The following is a 23,112-nucleotide window of genomic DNA, read 5'->3' on the forward strand; positions in this document are numbered from 1 at the left end:
TAGTGAGTGGCAGAGTGATTTCATTTCAAAGAACGCTGGCGGCTTTTAGAATGCACTGCCTGCTGTTAAATGAAAAGGCAACACATTTAAAATAACCGTGTTCAGGCGGTGTTTGATCAGATAATTTATTCTGTATTCCTCAAACATTTTGTGGTCAAATTGGTCATGGAGGTGACAAGTGCTTTTTAAAGGACAGTTAGTGCAAAGTTAACAAGTTTTATAAAACACTGTGCAGGTGATTTTTTTTTTCATTTTGTGTGTCCATTTTGAATTATCAGCTCAGTATTGCTGAGCTGAATATTGAGCTGCTGTCATTTTTAGTTTGGAGTTTAAGAGCAAGATGTTATTTAATGACAAAGAGCTTTATTAAGTATTTCATCTGATACTAGCAAGTTTATTAGCTGACCAGAATGTGTTGAGGCAAGGGCCAAATTATGGCTTGGTGTTTATTTGAGTTGATCCTGTTAATGAATACTGTATATACACCATGCTATATCAGGTTGATTATCCATATTACTAAACGAGAATGGTAAACCGGATATGGACGCAGGGACCTGCCCGTGGACGCAAAAGACATCGTGCGCAGGCGCCACACAAAGCCCCCCTCCAACTAACATAAATCGCAGGAGACATGGTGCGCAGGCGCCACACAAAGCCCCCCTCCACTAACAGAAATAAGAAATGAGGCAACGCGCCCATAGCACACAAAAAAAAGGAGTCAGACGCAGGCACCACACAAAGCCCATAGCACACAAAAAAGAGGAGTCAGACCCACGCCCCAGAGTGAAACGGGACAGACTACGGAGTACACACACTAACATAAATAAGAAATGAGACACAAAGCCCCCCTCCACTAACAGAAAAAAGAAATGAGGCAACGCGCCCATAGCACACAAAAAAGAGCAGTCAGACCCATGCCCCAGAGTGAAACAGGACAGACTACGGAGTACACACACTAACATAAATAAGAAATGAAGCAACGCGCCCATAGCACACAAAAAAGAGGAGTCAGACCCACGCCCACGAGTGAAATGGGACAGACTACGGAGTTCACAAAGGGTCACCCATCAAGCCCGAGATTACAACTCAAAAACGAAAGAGCAACCGCAAGCAAACACCCAACATCATACAGAAACCCCACAAATATGGACAAAACAACATATTTGAATCACATTATCCCCGCCCCACAATAAAACGGGACATACTACGGAGTCCACAAAGGTTCACAAATCAAGCCCGAGATGGTACGGAAAAAGAGGAGTCACCCCCTCGCAGCAGAGTAAAACGGCACAGACTACGGAGTCCACAAAGGGTCACACATCAACCCCGAGATATTACGGAAAGCGAATTGTGGTACGGAAAACGGCAGATACTACGATAGGAGCATTCGCTTACAACGCGCATCTGAAATCAATGTACACACTACACAGCATAATCCACGCACTTCTAAAAAACCGCAGGCGGACACCCGACGTCATACATAAACAACAAGAAACCGGACTACACTACATATTGGAATCACATTACAGTGATGCAATATTAACAGGACAACCACAGATAACACAGGCGCAACACCTGATGGGTAATAATAAGAAGAAACGAACGCTCCGTATTAAACATACGTCATCTGAACACGTACAAACTATACAGCATAGGTGAATCAGTGATGCACTATTAACCGTACAACCACAGAAAACGCTCCCTATTAACAGTAAGTGCGATCATCCTTATTACTTACCCATATTACTAACGATAAAGAACAGACAAGTCATGAATTCACGCTCACGGGTGCAAAACGATACGGCTTGAGTAACGGGACCACAAAGACGAGCCCGCATGAAAAAAAACAATAAACGTAGGTGCCTACAACGCGCTTCTGAAACCGCAGAAGAAAAACTGTCTCAGCTCCAAAAACGAAAAGCTCGACTAACACAGGTACAGAAACGAGCCCAAATGGACAGATACAATGAACGTAGACGCGTGCAACGCGCATTGGAACAGTGCACCCTGAAACAAATCATGAACGCAGATTTGCAGAAATCTACATTTTAGATCCAGATGACGCAATCTATCAACGAATGAACCTTCCTGAAAACAAACAATGCACGGAGCTTATAATGAGAAACGTCACTAAGGTCATAAACAATCACCCATTAGCTAAGTCTATAAAAATGCTACATGAGGTTGAAAGAGAGGCCAATACAAAAGCAACCTACGGCTGCCTGGCGGGCACGGTTTCAAAACGCCGGGGGTAGGCGAGCGAAGCGAGCAGGGTGCGGAGCCCCCTTGTTTATTTTGAACATTAATTACATACCACTTCCATAGTTACCTGTTAATTTGATGATATGTGATTTGATGAACAGATGCTGTTATTGATTCAGATATTTTTAACCTCAAGCTCAAAACAGCAAATTAATTTCCCCGAGGAGAAAGCAAAATTTAGTTTCATACTTCATTTTCAACCCTGTATTCCCAGTGAGTGTGGTCATGGCAATGTGTCAAGCTGGACAGATAAGGCCTTCCACTCCTCAGCAACATTTTCCACTAGGTTTTGCCTGACACACATACACCCCCATTGAGAAGAACCAGGGGGAATTCTAACTAAATGCTCAGACCACCTTAACAGGCATCCTTCAATCCAGAGAAACAGTGGTTCAGCTTCAGCCTACTGAAGTATCCCTGAACCTATCACAAATATACTGTAGAGTGAGGAACAGGAAGCAAGTGCCTAATTATGACCACTTGTACTACAGACTCAGTCTTTTGGTCACTATCAAGAGCTCATGAATAAAGCGAGGATGGAGATGTTGGACTCTCGTTTATATAGAAAGTGTTGTCAGAGAGCTTAGCTTCTGTTTCACCATCACGGAGTAGCATTGCCTTTGTACTGAGTAGTTGTTCAGTCTTTCAATCATCTTCACCTTTAATTTCTAACAAGATCTTGAAGTACTAGATCTCCTTCGCTTGGTGCAACTGTTTTCCTCTAATTTGCAGAAAAGCACTTACTCTTTTCCAGTACAGTAATGTGAGCTTAGATTTGGAGGATTTTCATCCAAACTACATCACACTTCGTAAATTACAGTCTGGTGAGGTGAAAAGGACATCATCCATTTGCAAACAGCAGAGCTCCAAACTTGAGTTCCCTAACGTGATGCCCTCCAAACACTGGCTGTGCCATGTTATCCTGTACATGAAAAACACAAATGGGAGAGGAGATGCACTTTTGGCAGAGTTTAGCAAATACATTGGACAAACTGAACTTAATGGCAAGTATGCAAATACCACTCTTGGAGCACACATTGGTATAATACCTCTTGCAAGATAGCCTAATGCACATGTTCTTAATAAAACATGACTAGACAGGACTGGCAAGCTTCCATGACTCATCAGACATCTTTGCAGTGACAAAGGGTTTGTCAGCTACTCCACACCCAGGATGACAAATGTATTGCTCATTCTGGATTTGAGGTTCAACTATTAGGAGGACTGTCCATTCCAATACACAGTGGAGTGTGAGCCCATGGTAACTGAAACACTCCCTCATGTCACTCTTTTTTTTTTCTTTTTTTCTTTAAAGCTACTAATACCCAGATTTGCCAGTCTAGAGGCACTGTCCCTGCCAGTAACATTGATGACGCACATTAACCAAAACTTCTATACAATATCCAGTTGTTTTCACATTTCCAGGTGAATTTCATCCATTCCGGCGGCCTTGCCACTGTGTAACTTTTTAATCACTGCAGTGATCTCCTTATATTTAAACCCAAAACCCCTAATTCCATTGGCACTGCTTCCTCCTTGTAAGTGTGAATCCACTCCAATTAGTAGTTCCTTAAAGTGCCCCTTCCACCCCTCAGCAATATCCATAGTTCAGATCAATGTTTCCCCAGCAATGATGAAAAACACCTAGGTGATGTTCCATGTGCCCTGCCTGAGTTATTGAACAGTTGAACTTTTCAGGGCCATTCAAAAGTAATTCTTCATGACTTCACCAAACCCATCAATGCATGGACCTACTGGTACCCCTCAGTACATTTTTTTTGACTCTCCCTTACATTTAACAGCATTTTTTTACTGCTGGTTTCTACAAAGGGATTATTGGGATACCACCATGTCACTCACTAAAAACCTGCATCTTCTTGCAGCTGCCTCCAGTTACTGATTGTTTTGAATAGGGTCTGTTCAGACTTCATGTCTCTGATCAAGATATGGTCTAGCGGGACTACATAATAGTATATTCTATGTGCTGAGTGCGTTTTGTTTTCATCGTCCTGTTTACTGTCCGTTATGTGTGTGTCAGTGAATGTTGTCCCCATAAGTGCAGAGGGGAAGGATGATGGGGAGAGACCGCAGCCCCGAGATGGAAATCACCTGTTTACACACCAGATACATCCGGGACATTTTACATTTAAAAAACAGCAAAGGTAAAAGGGAGGGGAGAGAGAGAGAGGGGAAAAGAAGACAGTTTAACCAAGTCCAGTCAAGTTGGGGAGCATGCACTGGTACAGTGCGTTGCCGCACCCACTACACGACAAAACAACTCGGTATCCCAGTTGGCAACCCCCCAGGCAGACACACGGTCCAGTCCCACCCTCCGGAAATGACCCTCTATCTACCGCAGCCAGGTGTTATGTGGGCGACCCCTTGGCCTGGTCCAGCCACTCGGGACCCTAACAATGAGGATATTATGAGCTGGATCACCCTCGGGGAAATGAGCCACATGGCTGTAGTGCCGTAACTGACGCTCCCTCACATTGCAGGTAATGTGCCTCATTCGGGACTCCATGAGCAACCGCTCATTTGACACAAAGTCAAACCAGTGGTACCCAAGGATTTTCCGGACAGACAGAGTACTAAAGGAGTCCAGTCTTCGTCTCAGGTCACAGGATAGCGTCCATGTCTCGCAACCATATAGCAAGACAGGAAGCACCAGGACTCTAAAGACTTGGACCTTCATCCTTTTGCATAGTTATCAGGTGCGCCACAAGCCCTTTCGAGCGACCTCATGACCCCCCCATGCTCTCCCAATGCATTTACTGACCTCATAGGAAGAGCCACCAGAGACGTGAATGTCACTGCCAAAGTAAATAAAACTCTCTGAGGACCGAACACAGGACCTTCAGATTAAGAGACCGAGAGAGAGCACCACTTATGTAACGGCCAGCCACTACACTACCAAGACTTATATCTTGGATTACCTTGGTTTTCTTGCTCTAATAACAAGCCGTACTCCTTACAAATTGTCTTACTTTTCCAGACACGACGAAATAACCAGAAACGGTAAACAGATATGGAAAATCAAACGTGGATATATTGTAACTTGAAAAGACAGACAAATATTCAATAATAAATATATCCGTGCGCGCAAACCACCACTTATCCGAAAAACACCAGTGACTAATTAATATGTATAAGAATACAAATATTTACATTAAACCCTCCCTTGCCCCTAAACAATAAACAAAAGCACACAACACAAATACAAACATGGATTGGATAAAAACAGCAGTTGAAAATGTGAAAAATGTGTCCCAAAATAAAGTCCTGCAGTATTGAAACTGGGTGTAGTGATATTGTGCTTCCTCCCAACAACAAAACGACCTCACTGTAAAAGTCCTGGCAATGGTTGGAATGAATTTGAACCCTGGGGTTTCTCTGCTCTGGCTGTTGTGAAGTAGGATCGGTAGTTGAAAAAGCAGGCAGTGGAATAAAGCAATAAATAGCAGTGATGAGTTTGTAGATGGATGATTAAATTGTCTTCTTTTCCTCTCTTTCTCTCTCCTCGCCTCTCTTCTCCCTTTTGCCTTTGCTCCTCTTTTTTAAATGTAAAATGTCCCAGATGTATCTGGTGTGTAAACGGGTGATTTCCATCTCGGTGCTGCGGTCTCTCTCCATCATCCTTCCCCTTTGCACTTACAGGGACAACATTTCACTGATGCACACATAACAGACAGTAAACGGGACGATGAAAACAAAATGCACTCGGCACAAACATAGAATATACTATTATGTAGCCCCGCTACAACGGTAGAACTAAACTCATTCTAGCTATAGCTGTTTATTTTGGAGGGAAATGACTGTAAGTAACAGTCTTCCTGATCAATATCTGAGGGGTGAAGTATAATTGAAGTTATGTGGTGGTCATCATTTGCCAGAACAAACATTTTCCAACACAAGGGTGTCCCTAGTTCTCCCCAGTGGTAGAGTGTTTTGGGCTGGAGGCCAAAGATCGGCCTGGTCTGCAACAGAGCTAAAATCTTGCAGTACTTCTTTATATTCCCTGCTCAGTGCCCCAGTATATACAAATTATCGTCAGTATAGTAGTACAGTAATCCAATTGCCCTTCATTCACTCAGACCATAAAACCAATGTAGGAAGCACTTTAAGACAGAGAAGCTCATATCTGTTGCACCTCAACATGACAACCGCTCTTTTCCACCCTCTCAAACATAAACAGTATTTAATACTTAGAAAATGTCTGAGATTAAAACATTTAGAGACTTGTACCTCGATGTTTTTGCATCCTATAAGCAATTAAGCTTCAAATTTAAATAAACTTTGCTAAACTGAACCTGCCCAATTTTGCTCTCTATCCACCTATTTCTATTCCAGAAGAAGAATTGATCAGTCTTGAAGACTCGGATAGCATCGCCACAATTTGTAAAAGCTTTTTAAAGTCCCTTCCTTTCAACGATCCCTGGGCACAATGGGGAAAGTATCTTTCAGTTAACATTTCAGAAAAGGAATAGAAGGCAGCCATGCACAGAATACACCCCAGCTCCATATGCACAAAGCACTCAATTATTCAACTTAGAATTCTGTATTGGACACATTTAACTCAATTAAAACTATCCAAAATGTTTCAAGGGCAAGAGTCAACTTGCAAACTTTGCAATCTAACTCCATCCTCACTGGGCCACATGTTTTGGGCGTGCTCCAAATTAACATCATTTTGGACAAAAAAATTTTGAATGCCTATTAGACAGCCTTGGTGTCACAATCATTCCTAAACCATTAACAGCTGTATTCAGTGAACTCCCAGATGTGCTTAAAATGGAGAAGGACAAACACATTGTAATTGCTTTTAATTCACTACTAGCACATACAGTTAGCTCCATAAATATTTGGACAGAGACAACTTTTTTTCTAATTTTTGTTCTGTACATTACCACAATGAATTTTAAATGAAACAACTCAGATGCAGTTGAAGTGCAGACTTTCAGCTTTAATTCAGTGGGGTGAACAAAACGATTGCATAAAAATGTGAGGCAACTAAAGCATTTTTTTAACACAATCCCTTCATTTCAGGTGCTCAAAAGTAATTGGACAATTGACTCAAAGGCTAGTTCATGGGCAGGTGTGGGCAAATCTGTCGTTATGTCATTATCAGTTAAGCAGATAAAAGGCCTGGAGTTGATTTGAGGTGTGGTGCTTGCATGTGGAAGATTTTGCTGTGAACAGACAACATGCGGTCAAAGGAGCTCTCCATGCAGGTGAAAGAAGCCATCCTTAAGCTGCGAAAACAGAAAAAACCCATCCGAGAAATTGCTACAATATTATGAGTGGCAAAATCTACAGTTTGGTACATCCTGAGAAAGAAAGCAAGCACAGGTGAACTCAGCAACGCAAAAAGACCTGAACGTCCACGGAAGACAACAGTGCTGGATGATCGCAGAATCATTTCCATGGTGAAGAGAAACCCCTTCACAACAGCCAACCGAGTGAACAACACTCTCCAGGGGGTAGGCATATCGATATCCAAGTCTACCATAAAGAGAAGACTGCATGAGAGTAAATACAGAGGGTGCACTGCAAGGTACAAGCACTCATAAGCCTCAAGAATAGAAAGGCTAGATTGGACTTTGCTAAAGAACATCTAAAAAAGCCTGTTTCTGGAAAAACATTCTTTGGACAGATGAAACCAAGATCAACCTCTATCAGAATGATGGCAAGAAAAAAGTATGGAGAAGGCGTGGAACAGCTCATTATCCAAAGCATACCACATCATCTGTAAAACACGGTGGAGGGTGTGATGGCTTGGGTGTGCATGGCTGCCAGTGGCACTGGGACACTAGTGTTTATTGATGATGTGACACAGGACAGAAGCAGCTGAATGAATTCTGAGGTGTTCAGAGACATACTGTCTGCTCAAATCCAGCTGAATGCAGTCAAATTGATTGGGCGGCGTTTCATGATACAGATGGACAATGACCCAAAACATACAGCCAAAGCAACCCAAGAGTTTATTAAAGCAAAGAAGTGGAAAATTCTTGAATGGCCAAGTCAGTCACCTGATCTTAACCCAATTGAGCATGCATTTCACTTGTTGAAGACTAAACTTCAGACAGAAAGGCCCACAAACAAACAGCAACTGAAAGTCACTGCAGTAAAAGGCCTGGCAGAGCATTAAAAAGGAGGAAACCCAGAATCTGGTGATGGCCATGAGTTCAAGACTTCAGGCTGTCATTGCCAGTAAAGGGTTTTCAACCAAGTATTAGAAATGAACATTTTATTTCCAGTTATTTAATTTGTCCAATTACTTTTGAGCCCCTGAAATGAAGGGATTGTGTTAAAAAATGCTTTAGTTGCCTCACATTTTATGCAATCATTTTGTTCACCCCACTGAATTAAAGCTGAAAGTCTGTACTTCAACTGCATCCGAGTTGTTTCATTTAAAATTCATTGTGGTAATGTACAGAACCAAAATTAGAAAAAAGTTGTCACTGTCCAAATATTTATGGACCTAACTGTAGATGTATCTTGCTCAAATGTAAGAATCCCAGCCCACCACCTTTAGGTCAGCGGGTAACTGATGTCCTATACTATCTGAAATGGGAAAAAATCAAATTATCACTCAGAGGATCTGTTCAAAACGTTTTAAAAATATGGCAGGATCTAATCAATACCATTTTAGAATAAGTTTCTATATCTGGGGATATAGATAGATTCCTTCCTTGCTGTTTCAAAGATTTGCTTTGTTGGCTGGCTCTCTTTCTTTCTTTTGGGTGGGGGTTGAGTTTTTGTTTTATTAAGTTTGATTTGATTTTATGGATTGTTATTTGCTTTTAATAAAAAAATGTAAAAATAAATAAATAATAAAAAAACCATAGTCTTTCTGCCCCATTGGAAGCGCATACACAGAATCTGTCCATAGGACTTCCATGAAGCACAATAGTCAAACACACCTGAAGAAAGTGTTCTTCTTGTTATGTTTTAAAGTGTACTCCCTTTAACCTTATTTTTAAATAAACTGATTTGGCAAATTAATGAAGCGTTAATGACAGTGTGGCAAGGTGATTAGTGTTGTAGTCTCACATCTCTGTGGAGTTTGATTTCTGGTCTAGGAGCTTTGCTGTGTTTTCCCTTCAGTTTGCTTTTGTGCCCTCTTCTACACATCTTTCTCCTATAACATCCCAAAGATGAGTACATATGATTAGTAAGTCGTTGTTGTCTTCTTCTTCTTCTTCTGGCTGCACCCATTAGGGGTCGCCACGGCGGATCATCTTTTTCCAGATCTTTCTGTCCTCTACATCTTGCTCTGTTAATTAGTTGGTCTAATAGCAGTGAGTGTTGATGCATGTGGAAGAAGAGTGCATTCCAGTGAACTTGTGGGACATTTGTTACCTGCCTAGGAGCTTGTTTGTGTCCTTGTGTTAATAAAATGGGTGAAAGCATAAACTTGAGAAGTTGGAAGCACTCGTCTATAAATTGTTGCCACATGGGCTAAATTTGAATTGAACAGATTAAGGGTGTTTAGGAGTCTGCTGAATTGTACGATCTGTGCATTTAATAATCTAAAATGCAATAGAAATTGCTGCTTCGAAAAGAAACACAAACTTCTAGCAGCAGCTGCCCTGCAGGGTGTTTGTCTAAAGACAGTGAAAGTTACAGAATGTATGGCACAAGCAACTGAAATCATGGTTTGTTAGTTAAGTCCCTAAAAGTGAGCCAATATGCCTTTCTCTTTTAATGTGTCTAAGAACAAGATGAGCTTACATATGCTTTGACGATTGTCAGTGAACAGGACTGACAGTAGTCGGGCCCCACAATGACATTTCATTCCTCTCTCTTTAGGGTTTTGGGGATTGTTGTTTGCAGTCCTCCCGATGAAGCCTCAGTTATTATTGTGGATGCTTTGAGAGCAGGTATGTTTATATTTTAAGGTTTTACTTGATTGTCACTGTTCAAAATAAATAAATAAATAAAACGGTCCGTCTGCTGGAGTCTTTTTGTATTCTTCTACTGTAAGTGACAAGTTACATTGACGTATTTCTTTGATAGTGTTAGATTTATGATCTGTTGCTTTTGCATTAATGTTGATCACCTTAAAATGATATTGCATAGCTTAGTTTTTGCTATTCTGTTTTAGAATGACTTGAATGTCCACACATGAGTTCTGGGTGTTAAAAGTTTCTTCTAAGGGGGTGTTCAATTTACATTCACAGGTAAAGGAGTTCTCTGTGAAAAGTTGCCCAGTTTGGATCAGCAGATTGCAGAGTCATGCTTCAATGAAGCAGACAGATTCAGGAAGCCATTGGTGTGTGGCTTTTACAAGTATGTACTTGTATATGTATCCTTGCAATTTCTACTTGATAGCATCCTAATTCAAAATTGAAAATTGTTGTCATTAATTACAGGCGTTTTGACCCGGCATTGCAGTTCTTATATAAAAGAGTTCATGAAAATGAAACTGTGGGCAGAATTCAACAGATATCCACAGTTAGTCGGATGTATCCTCCATCCTCTGTGGCCAGAAGTAAAGCGGCAGGTATGTTTAGTAGATTGTGTGCATTTGCAGTTTCTTTCTAGGGTGCCACAGACATTTTTAACAGAATTAACTTTCAAATGTCTGCAGTTATTGAATAGGCTTATGTAAACATGTCATGTCCCCCATCATTCTCGGAGTGAGAATTACTTTTTATTTCCTGCATTTTGCATTTTAACATTACTGTTAATATTTTTTTTGCTTGATTTACATCAGTCTGATCATAATCATTTTGTTCTAGGTGGTGTGTTTTTCCACAGTGCCGTGCATGACATTGATGTGGTCTGCTGGTTGCTGGGAGAACATGCCCCAGACACCATCTTCACACTTGGCCATGCATTTTGTGCAGGTATGATAACTGTAGTTTAGCTGTTTTGCCTTCAGCATTATATCGGGTATGCCTCACAAGTTGAAGGTTTGTTATGTAATTGTTGGCCTTTTGATTAATTTATTGCAAAATCCAACATTTGTTGAATTAAAGATTATTTTTTTTGTTTAACCTTCTTATATAAAACCTAGTGGTGTATGTGGAGCGTTTCCTGTAGCATGACATTGTGTTGCTTTAAACCCTTTTTCTCTTAAAACCCTGAAAATGTCATGGTTAACCATCTTATTTACATGGCGTAGAGAGACACAGCAATTACCTGGGTTCATAGCATTCACACATGAATGTCCATGTGAGGTGAGGGGTGGTAAACCCAAGATCCCGACAGATGTTTTTGTCTAAAAGAAATTTATATTGATGAACTACCATGTTCAAGTCCTACATGCATTGTTTTATACATTTAATGATTATTTTCATCATGATCTTGAATCAAAAGACACAGTTGAGATAAACAATGCCATGGACGAGCACCTAAAAGAACTTGGAGCTATTTGAAGCAGCAGAGGTCCAAAGACGCTTGTCTTATGAGAGGACATTACTTGTCCCTTAGCTGGCTTTCTTTACATATGTGATAACTTTTGTGAAATTTCTTAGAATTACCTTAAGTTTGGACCTGATAAACTGACTTTGCCAGCATTCTACATTTAGTTGTGTTTACACTCATCCTCATGCAGACATTTTATTTGTAATTTCTGTGCACTGTCAGTACCCAAGAGACTGAGGAGGGTGTTTCTGTATAATGTATGTAATTAATTGGTCGTCTATTTTTAATCAATGTCTAATATGTGTGCAGAAGATGCAGCAGATTTTCAATCGATACAGCATTTGGTGTGCACAAAACAAGCAATGTATTTTTTTTTCTTTTAACTCTCACCATTTTAGAAATGGCTGCTGTCAATGACGCTGATTTCGTTTCCATTTCAATGAAGTTCCAGAGTGGAGCAGTTGCTTCTTTGGATATCAGTCAACACTGCCACAAGAGCTGCGACCAGAGATTAGAAGTACGTATTTTAGCAACTTTGTGTCTGCTGGTATATTTCAAACTAAACGGCTGATTACACTATATACCGTATTTTTCGCACCATAAGACGCACTTTTTTTTCCCTAAAAGAAGGTTGGAAATGTCTGTGCGTCTTATGGAGCGAATATTGCATCACAGACCATGATGTGTAATACCTGACAAAAGTCGACATCCAGGGGTAGAGGGCGCCAAAACTCACTGTTACGTTACAGGCATTCCCTCTGTGCTTGGAGGAATGTTAGACTCATTGACTCGGCATCTAATCCTTGCGTGTGCGTGAGTTGCGAAATCTAAACAAATATAAACAAAGGCAAGATAGCATCTACATCTCATGAGGGAGCGAAGTGAGTGCAGAAAACAAAATACTCAGTGCATATGTTTTGCGCATTATCACTGAGTTGGACTCTGGACTCGATAGATTACCAGCCGCTGGACTACTTCAGGCTGTTCTTTCCTGAAGCTGCCTTTCAGCTACTGTCAGACGAGACAAACAGGTATGCAGAGCAATTTTTTGAATCGAGGGCTGTGCTTGCACCGCATTCTCATTTTTCAAACTGGAAACCCACAACAAAACACGAGATGAAGGGCTTTGTGGCATTACAAATATAGATGGGACTAGACTGGCGATATAACTTCAGGGAGCATTGGTCCAAACGTGCTTTGTCCCCTGGTGGCTTTGGACAGGTTATGTCCTGTGATGATAGGTACGTGATGCTGCAAAGTGATTGTGAGCAACTGAGCTTAATAAATTCTGACACTAGTGATGAGGAGTTCTTGGGGTTTCCATATAACTAGAAGAGTGCTTGAACCTTAAAGTCTCTCCTTATTTGTTAATGACAGTGATGTTTCTTAATACTGCTGTTGAATTTACATGGTTGAAATATTATTCTGCTATATTTTATTAAACATATTAGTGCACCATTTGGTTCAGAATATTTTTTTTCTTGTTTTCCTCCTCTAAACCTAGGTGCGTCTAATGGTCAGGTGCGTCTTATGGTGCAAAAAATACGGTACGTCTAACAGCCAAGTCAAATCTTAAAGAGCAGTGTGTGACGATGCGGGTTCAGCTCCATGCTCCCATCTGCTGTCTGGGAGCCCTTGAACCCGTCACCGTCAGTAATGTTACCAATGAGCTAGACAGTGAGGCAACAACATAACAAGGGGATGGTACAAAAGTGCTTTTATTTATAAACAATCAAAACAAAGTATTCAAATAAATAAAGTGCAGTGAGTCAAATTCTTGAAATAAATAATCCATAAAAGAAACGTGGAGGTTTTAAAACAATACAAAAACAATCCTTTAAAACCAAGGTTAAAACAATGCTGGAAGCAGTCCTTTAAAATACCATTCAGAGCCCGATGTCTTCTATCCTAACGTCTCTCCTGCTTCACCCGTCTGGGCCCCGCAGTAGACGAGACCCTCTCTCTGCAGCTGTCTTTCACTCCTTTTCAAACAGGTCTGGAGGCCTCCCGATCCTGGCTTCGGTCACGCACTCATCCCAGACTCGAGACTTGGTATCCTTGATGACCAGGACGCTCACATCAAGGACTTCTCCACCAAGCCTCCCGACTCCCGCTGCCTTCCTGTCCTTACGCGGCAAGTCGCCCTTCACTGGTCACTCCCGCTACTCGATCACTCAGCGGGAGCGACCACTGCTACAACTCCCGGGTGTCGGCCTAACACCCAGTCTTCCGTACAGCTGTCTGCGAGCATTCACTCACCCACACCGGCTCTCTCTCTCTCTCTCTCTCCCCTGCTCCGTGCTCTCCAGCAACCTCCGTCTTTCTTTCCTTTCTTGTTCTACTCTTTCCTTTTCTTTTTAGCCGACTTGCGCTTCTATATAGGTCGAGAGGGCATAGCAGCTGCGACAAATTAGCAGCCCCAGGAACAATCACGGATGTGGGCAGTCTCTCACCTGTGCACTTAGGTGAGAAACACCCACACCGCAGATCGCCCTGAGAACTGCTTCAGCCACAACTACCACGCCCCCTCGCTAAGCCGCGAGCGCGGTGATTATTTATCTAAAACGGGCCTTTGCTGAGAGCTTTGGACCCGCTATACCACACAGTGGCTTCTGGTTTTTGTTTCTGCTGTCAAATCTGTCTGTATTCACCGAATTCCCATGTTTGATCTTTTACGGTATGCCCGGAATAACACGTTGGTGATCAATCCTGAAATCCCCAGCAGACGATGACTAAGCAGTTCTATACCAGTTAGGTAGTAGCTTTAACTAAAGATGTGAAAGAGCCTCTTTTAAAGACTAGTTGTAAAAAAATGCAGCAGATGTGTATGCTGCCTCTGTGATACTAAGTTTGTTTGACACCCACCCTTTAGTGACAAGCAATTCTGGTGTGAATATTTTTAAATCCTGGTCTGTGATTTGTGTTTACTTTAAAGAGGATTTCTTGTAAAAAAATTCTACTTGAAATGTTTTCTCCAACCCCCTGCAGGTACATGGCTCAGAAGGTTCTCTGCACATGGATAACCGTAACCCCCTGGGGATCGCTGACCACAGCACTTCAGCATCTCTGTGTTTGCAGGCAACCTCTGACCGCTACAGGGATGCCTACAGAGAGCTTATTCGTCACTACCTCAGGACTCTCAGAGGTCAGTAAGTGCACTACAAATGAAACCTATAGCCTTCAAGGGCCCATTTCTTCTTTGTAATGTTTGACTCGAAAGACATCCTGCATCAGCAGTGTTTGTGGCAGGGGACCTGTTATTGATTTTGTTGTCTCTTGATCAGGTAAGCGTTCACAGATAACACTGAACAGATCTTCAGAAGTGACTTTGAAAATAAGACACTTTGGCTGCTCTTGCCCGCATTAGAATGTTCTAGATAGATAGATAGATACTTTATTAATCCCAAGGGGAAATTCACGTACTCCAGCAGCACCTTACTGATACAAAAAACAATATTAAATTAAAGATTGATAATAATGCAGGTAAAAACAGACAATAAATTTATATAATGTTAATGTTTACCCCCCCGGGTGGAGTTGAAAAGTCGCATAGTTTGGGGGAGGAACGATCTTCTCAGTCTGTCAGTGGAGCAGGACAGTGACAGCAGTCTAGAATACTGAATTAGATGGACATGTTGGGTGCCTTGTGTATTGTAGGATTTCATGAGTCATGTCAGCAGAGAGTGGCAGTATGTTGTCCGTTTCTCCTTACAGACATGTCTTTTCCGTGTGTAATTTTATTTTTGTTGTGTGTGCAGTCAGTTTATAATCATTAATTATGATTGACAAACACTTTTAAACATCAGAGTAAGCAGTCAGAATTTAGTGTTTAGCCTAATAAATGCAGAGTTGTTGCCATCAGATATATTCAGACAAAACAACCGGCATGACTCAACTACGAATAACCGGATAAGGAGCGCAGGGAAGTAGGAATGAAGGAGCAGCATCCAGGTGAGAGCAAACCACCATGCCATCCGACTGCCTACGTCCAACATTTTTCTCACTAACATTCAGTTGCTGGATAACCTAGATGACATTCAGGCAAGACTTGCTTAGTGCTGCAATGATTAATAGACTAATTAGCAAAAAAATTGAATTCAGTTGTATTTTCTTAATGGACTAGTTGTACCTGTTTCTCTTCCACATTGCACACTAGCATGTTACGACTCTTTGTACTGTTTTTGAGTAGGCTGATCATGGTGTCAGCTGCAGTACATTCAGCAAAAGAGGTTTCCTCCTAATATCGATCAGTATTCTTCTCTGCGTAAGAGTATACAGGTAAAATTCCATTACAATGAACTCACAGGGACCTAAAAAATATTTCGTTGTAATGAAAATTTCATTGTATGTGTTACTATAGTGCTTTCTTTAACTTGTATCCAGGCGTTTGCAATCATCTCAATAGCTTCTTTTCCGTTAATTTTAATCTCCTCCTGCCTACAAGTTATGCTGACGAGAATTTTTCTCAGCATTTCCTTGCGATAATACACTTTCAGGGTGTGAATGATCCCCAAAACCAATGGCTGAACCGTTGCCGTGCAATTGGGTGGGAGGAATTCAATGCAAACATTATCTAAATGTGGAAGCATGTTGTGGGCTGCACAGTTATCAATCAGGAGCCGATTCATTATTTCTTCTTCATATCGTGAGGTTTCTGAACTCTTTTGAGACCCCCCACTCCCCACCCAACGGGAACGACACTGCGTCCTGAAGTGCGATTGCAGTGCGTGTGGAAGATTGTTTGTCCGTTGCTGGGGCAGGGCAATAGGAGGCTCACAGCGCTGCAATGAAGAGCCACAGAAGCAAATCATAAAAGATCGGGGTCGCGCTATAAATCCCTGTCTTGCACCCCAAAACACGAGACTTAGTCTCAGTACTTTAGCAAAACCAGCTTTATTCAGCTTGAAACAGCAGTGGCACAGTTATTTATTGTAGCGTCATCTGCCACTCTGCTATACACAGACACAGCAGTCAGGCAGAGTCGTGGCCAGGTCAGTGATCAAGTAATCCTGTTACAGTATCTGCATTTACAATTTACGTGCACCTAACCTTGCATCACCCCTCGAGATGTTTTCTGTTGTGAGCTGGGGGGCTGATCGCACCCTTACAGGTTAAAAAAAAGACGCTGAAAGATTACCTTCACATTGCTCCCTTGCTGCTGGGCTTACTTGCGGCTGATCTATCGCGTGATCCGCGCGGTACTTCGTAGACTTAAAAGTCCAAAAGCACCTGTCAATTGCGGATTGTTTGTTTGCCTTTCTCTCTCTCTGTCCTTCCCTGCTCCTGACGCGCACTCCTTTGAAGAGGAAGCTATGTTTGCATTCTTTTAATTGTGAGACGGATTTGTCATCACCGTCTTGTCAAGGAGCACGTTTAAACTTTTGAAAAAGAGACATGTTTGTTTGCAGTGTTTGAATAAAGTTCCTGTCTCTACAGTCTTCTGTGTTTCTGTGTAAATCTGTGACCCAAGCATAACACTGTTTACTTTGGCGGAGAGACGCAGCATATCTGCTATTGCCCCGTACAGACGCGGAGATCGTACTTCATTCTTCGGCTTGCTGTCCAGTTGTGGGAGGTCCCAAGAGCGTTTACAAACCTCACATTCTCTTGAATGAGTGCCGCATTAATAGGAATGTTTCTTGAACAGGAATCACTGAACCACTTAAAAACGGCTTTTTCGACATCTTCAAATGCAGCAGTTCACATACGTTTGCAGCCCGAGATTTTTCTACTTTTTTTGCTGTGTCTTTCAAGAAAGTTGACAGCGTCGATAGTGAAATTCCGAATTCACTGGCAACGTCTTTTTTCTTATTGCCGCAATCGAGAGCTGCAAAAAGTTAGTTTTTTTTTTTTTTTTATAATATGAACTGTTATCGTTTTTTCGTGTCTGCTGTTTCTATAGGAGGATGACAATGAGTTAAATTCCAATGGATGTTTTTGAAATGTTGACGAGTAATAACTAAAAGGTATCACTGAAAAAAAGGCCAAAAAAAAAAAGGTACAGTACGAGGAAAGTTCGAAGAAAGAAAGAAAAATTAGTGTTTCTGTTTGGGGAAGCATTTCAAGGTCTTTTGTGCACTTCGTTGTAATGAAAGTATCTGCTGAATGTACTTCGTAGTAATGAGATTTCTATAGACTCGTGTCATATGGGGAAGCTGTTGGGACCAAAAAATACTTTGTTGTAATGAAAATTTTGTTGTAAAGATATTCGTTGTAACGGAATTTTACCTGTAGTTTTTTCGTGTTGTGAAGCTTATCTTGAGAAATCCATGTTAGTGAGTAGAATTGGGACAAAAGTTAGAGCCATATTCCTTCAGAAAGAACAGATAAATCGTCTGCTAAATGCACTTGTCAGTTGCCACCATTACTACTCGCAAATTTACTGAAGTAAAATAATGTTCAGTGCTTGGGCTCACCAAATACAACAGACTACTGTAGTCTGTTAAATGCACTTCCTAGTTTTACTTGGGGCAACGCTGAATTTTCACCATACAACAATATTATATGTAAACATTGGCCAGCTATGTTTAAATATTTTCTCCAATCATTAAATTGTAAATAAATCACATTTAGTAAATAATCAGGCTGACTCAGGAAGATGTATTTGTTTAATCTAACGTGGCTGATCCATACTGAGTGACAAAGTGCAACATACAGCTGTCTGTCTGCAGGGGAGCTGCTGCTGAGAAGTTTGCTGCTTTGAAAAGAAACACCGTTTCTACTGCACTTTAGATTGTTAAATATGCCGATCGTACAATTCAGCAGACTCCTAGTTTTAATGTTAAAAGGTATGCAAATCGTGAGGAAAATGTTTGTGATTTCTTTCCGTGTTCTGTGTTAAGTTGTGGTGAACAGGGTGATCATTGTCCAGCCTTCCTTATCTTGCCAGAAAAGAGTGTCTGGAAAAGCAATGTTCATTGGTCTTTGATGTAAATATTTTCTTCCACTTTTTCATTTTGCCTCCCGTTTGACACCAAGAATAATTTATTTTTAGCAGAAGAACTGTTCCGAGAGAACTTATTTGTGTGTTACACACAGAACGCTTTGCAAGTTTTTTAATGGATGATTAATGTGCACTTCTGTGATAACCCACTTTTTAAGATATCTAGACAAACGTCAAGAATTTAGAATGAATGAATTAACCTGTCTTTTGTGAGCCCTGCTCGTCAACATTTTTATAAACTTTGCCCTCCCCCCCCCCCCCCCGCCTGTGTTATGCGCCAGCCACTTTGCATCTCTGCTGCTCGCATTGTGAAGAGGGGGGCTGAATGCACCCCAAGGAGACGCGGTCGCTTCTCCAAACCCTCCTTTTAAACGGTGATACAATGGGAAACAAATAGTTGTTTTTTTTTTTTTTTTTTTTTAAACCTTCTCTTTGCTCGATCAGCTGCTGCTGCTGCTGTGCCGCGTGATGTGCATCTCGTGTGGCGCTTTGAATATTTAAAAGCCTGTACAGCAGATGTCCTTTTGTCTCACTGCCTTGTCTTTGTTCTCCCCCAGACATCCTCTGCTCCTGTTGGGGGTCCCACTCCCGAGGCACGCTTCTATTCTTTTAATTGAGAGACGGAACTGTCCCCTCCTAGCAACACAAATTAGACGATCTACCGACTTAAAGTTTAAATCCGAACAATATATTTGATCTCTTTTCGCTATTCCGTTATTTCACCATATGATTTCCGTTTGTTTGCTGTAATGTGATCTTTACTGTCATTTTATTGAGACTTTCAAATTTTCCTACTTCCATTATCTCTAACCTACTCTGCATATGTATCGCGCCAACGTTTTTGAATTCTTTACGACATTCGACTTTGTCATCTACTCTTTTTTGTCTTTTTCCGGCCCCGGCCGTGGTTAAATCTCTTGGCACAAAGTCTCGTCTCATGGGACGTGAAAGTGTCTCTCTGAGAAAGTCGTGTCTCGTCACTCTGAACAGGTCTCGTTTCGTCCCAAGATTTTTTTTATATAATAGAGATAACAAATAAATGTTTAAATGTGATGATGGCAGTAACAAGCAACTAAAAAAAAGTGCTCACTGTGTAGTCATTGTACTCATCAGAATTATGTGCAAAGCTGTAACAAAACAACAGTGCGAAAATTAACTGTAGCTGAAATGTTTAAGTTACTAATGCTCTTCGACAAAGTTATAGAGTGTTGGTTTCATCTCAGTCTTCTCTCCAAGAGATACAAGTTGCCCGTCTCCTGCAGTATGGTTTTTATTTATGTCACTTACTCTTTGCAATAACATTTATTAAGCCGCTATATGCCCAACATATCTATATTAATGATATTTAGAATTAGCATCTCCCTCAATTTAAGATGGAATTTAAAGAAATATGTGTGAATTTAGTCTTAGACTAGATTCATTCTAATACAGAGGGGAAAAAGTTGGGTTGTTTCAAGTTGTACTACTGACATTAAGTTATGTTAATAAATCCATTTTTAATCAAAAATATATTTTCATGCTCTTTAGACTTGCATTGTATTTTTAATAGTGTTGTGTTTTTCATCTTGAAGTTAGTTTAGTTGTATTTTTTATATCCTGATGTTTTCAAATTCTATATGTTGTGACAGACGACCGGCTATGGACTCCGGTCATCACCCCCAGGCCGCTAGGAGGAGCCCTCCGGACAGCATATTTGTGCCCCGAGTGCCAGCAGGGCCTCATGGACTTTGTAGTGTTTTGACACAGCCCTGCTGGATACCTTGGGGGCCGCCAGGAGTCGCTGTAAGGGGGCTAGTGGGCTCTGGCATGCCCTATAACCCGGGAGTGCATCCCAGTCACGTGACTGGAAGAAGCGATGTGCTCCCGGGATGAAGAAAAGGACTTTGCCCTAACCCGGAAGGAAAACGGACTTGTGGGTTTGGCTTGGAGCCACTTCCGGGTCAGGGGCTATAAAAGGACTCTGGGTAAGCCCAGACATTGAGCTGAGCTGGGAGGTAGGGTGGCGACGTGTCTGAGCGAGGAGGAGAGAGAATTGTTTATTGTATGAGTAGTGTGGTGAGGAGAGTGCTTTGTGCACGGCATTATAATAACAAAATAAAAAGTTATTATTATTATACATTCACCTGGTCATCAGAGTGGTACCTGAGGGTTCGAGAGGTGGACACGAGCTTCTACTGCTACACTGGTGTAGTCGGCAGGAGTCTCTGGCCGTCTGGAGGCAGAGGATCTGCATTCAATATTAAATTCGTGGTAGCAGAGAACCCTAGAAAGGTCCCTCTTGAAGCCGCAGAGGTGAAAATCCCACCCGCGAGCAAGAGCGCTGCAGCGGGAAGCCAATCTCTTCAGCAGGCAAAAATGGGGAAAAAATCTGGGAAGAAGACTGGAGCTAGCCAGAAGACTTCGGTCCCAGACGGGCTGGAGACGCTATGGTCTTACCTGACCGGCAGTGAGGAAGACCGGGCGCAGCTCAAAGCAGAGCAAACCCGAGCGGGGCAGCAGCCGGAACGTTGCCGCATGGCAACTCCCGAAGATTATTACAGGGAGTTGGAGAAAGACCGCCTACGTTCCGAGGTAAGTGCTGGGAATGCACACGAACCGCCGGGAGCTTCTTTTTCTCTGTTTGCAGAGGCCTGTCTGCACGAAGCGGACAAAGAGCACGCCCGCCTCACCCCTAGGCAAGATGGCCGCGAAAACAAGAAGGCGAGCAGTTCTAGGAGTCGGCAGAGGAGCAGCCCATACGCTGACACAGTTCACGTGACCTCGCGCGATGGCGACCGGGAGGAAGGTCAGTTGGGAGCCGTCGGTGAGGTCAGTAATTCCCCAACGCGTCTGCGCTCCCTGAAGGGGAAGGGGGCGGCGAGCGAAGCAGCGCCAACTTTAAATAAAAAGAAAGAGGGGCGGGAAGTGACTGTAGTGTCTGCCATCAATGGTAAAAAGGCAGACCTCAGTCGGCTTGTTGCAGCCACCCGTCCCTCAGAAGACTCCAAATCCCAGGAAGCCTTGCGAAGCCCAGCAGAGCACGTGCCAGGAGTGGACGTGCTCATTGGTTCCCGGTCGGCAGGTGACCAAAATAAGGAAATAGCCTTACTGCCGGCCGAGACAAATAACTTTATAAACTTGCAGGAGCTCGAGAAATGTCTCGCGCCCCTTTACGCTTTCTTCCAGGGACTACAGGAGGTGAAGGAGCGTGTGGAGGAGCTGGGAGCTGCAGCCGAAGCGCCGTTGAAGGGACTGATGACATACCTTCGGCGGTTAGGCCGTGAAGCCCCGGCCTCGATTAATGCGGCGGTGCAGGTAGGTGCTCTCTGTACCGTATATCATAAGGGGACGCAGTGTGAATCGGCACCGCGTTTAATAAGTAGCGGTTGCCAAAGCACTGTGAACCCGACAAGGGAGTGTGGCACCATGACGGAGGGGTCGGTAAATGGTCCGTTAGAACCGGAGCAGCGGTATCAGACGCTGCTCTGGACTAATGCGGACGTTATGAGCCCGACCCGTGTGGACAAGGGGTTGCCGTTGGTTACTGAAGGGGCGGGGGAAGTACCGATCGTCCCGGGACAGCTGAATAGTGCTGTTACCCGGAGCGATGCGGTACTAATGACGCCGCCTCCGAGTTTATATAGGACAACGGGCGTGCAAACAGCAAAGAGGCTCTCTCTTTTCCATAGAGAGCCTCACGTTGTGCACAAGCCCCAGAGAAAGCAGGAGATCCCCACACAGAAATGCGGGTCTCCTAACAGGGAAAAGAAAAGGGCTGAGAGCAACAAAGCGGCCGTTAAACCCTCCTTGGCGGAGGACAGGGTGGAGCTGACAGAATTCCCGAGGTGTTTCCGGTCTCGGGAAGAGAGGCCACCAGGAGGACGTCGGCAGTGCTACAACTGCCGGCAACCGGGCCATGTGTGGAGGAGTTGTCCCCGGAGGACAGGGGAGCGGTGGGATAGCAGATACACCGTTCCCCCAAGGTTCGCTGGGGGGTCTCGACAACAGAGCCACGGTCCGGATAAAGCGTTCTCCTGGAGGAAGACGTCCCTCGCGGGAATCAACGCTCCGCCCCACTGGTCGTCGCTAAGGGGGAGGGACTGTGACAGACGACCGGCTATGGACTCCGGTCATCACCCCCAGGCCGCTAGGAGGAGCCCTCCGGACAGCATATTTGTGCCCCGAGTTCCAGCAGGGCCTCATGAACTTTGTAGTGTTTTGACACAGCCCTGCTGGATACCTTGGGGGCCGCCAGGAGTCGCTGTAAGAGGGCTAGTGGGCTCTGGCATGCCCTATAACCCGGGAGTGCATCCCAGTCACGTGACTGGAAGAAGCGATGTGCTCCCGGGATGAAGAAAAGGACTTTGCCCTGACCCGGAAGGAAAACGGACTTGTGGGTTTGGCTTGGAGCCACTTCCGGGTCAGGGGCTATAAAAGGACTCTGGGTAAGCCCAGACATTGAGCTGAGCTGGGAGGTAGGGTGGCGACGTGTCTGAGCGAGGAGGAGAGAGAATTGTTTATTGTATGAGTAGTGTGGTGAGGAGAGTGCTTTGTGC

At 43.0% G+C, this 23,112-nt stretch overlaps 1 protein-coding gene across 1 annotated transcript in view; it reads left to right on the forward strand.

Moving 5' to 3' along the window:
• LOC114656054 (myo-inositol 2-dehydrogenase-like) overlaps positions 1 to 23,112 on the forward strand; it is a 53,364-nt gene that overhangs the window by 24,559 nt on the left and 5,693 nt on the right. Inside the window, exons 3-8 of the mRNA XM_028807450.2 lie at positions 10,075 to 10,145; positions 10,446 to 10,554; positions 10,638 to 10,768; positions 11,007 to 11,114; positions 12,033 to 12,151; positions 14,623 to 14,779. Coding sequence (XP_028663283.2) covers positions 10,075 to 10,145; positions 10,446 to 10,554; positions 10,638 to 10,768; positions 11,007 to 11,114; positions 12,033 to 12,151; positions 14,623 to 14,779 — 695 coding nt within the window. The remainder of the gene's footprint in view (positions 1 to 10,074; positions 10,146 to 10,445; positions 10,555 to 10,637; positions 10,769 to 11,006; positions 11,115 to 12,032; positions 12,152 to 14,622; positions 14,780 to 23,112) is intronic.

Source organism: Erpetoichthys calabaricus, chromosome 8, assembly GCF_900747795.2.
Source record: "Erpetoichthys calabaricus chromosome 8, fErpCal1.3, whole genome shotgun sequence".
Lineage (NCBI taxonomy): Eukaryota > Metazoa > Chordata > Cladistia > Polypteriformes > Polypteridae > Erpetoichthys > Erpetoichthys calabaricus.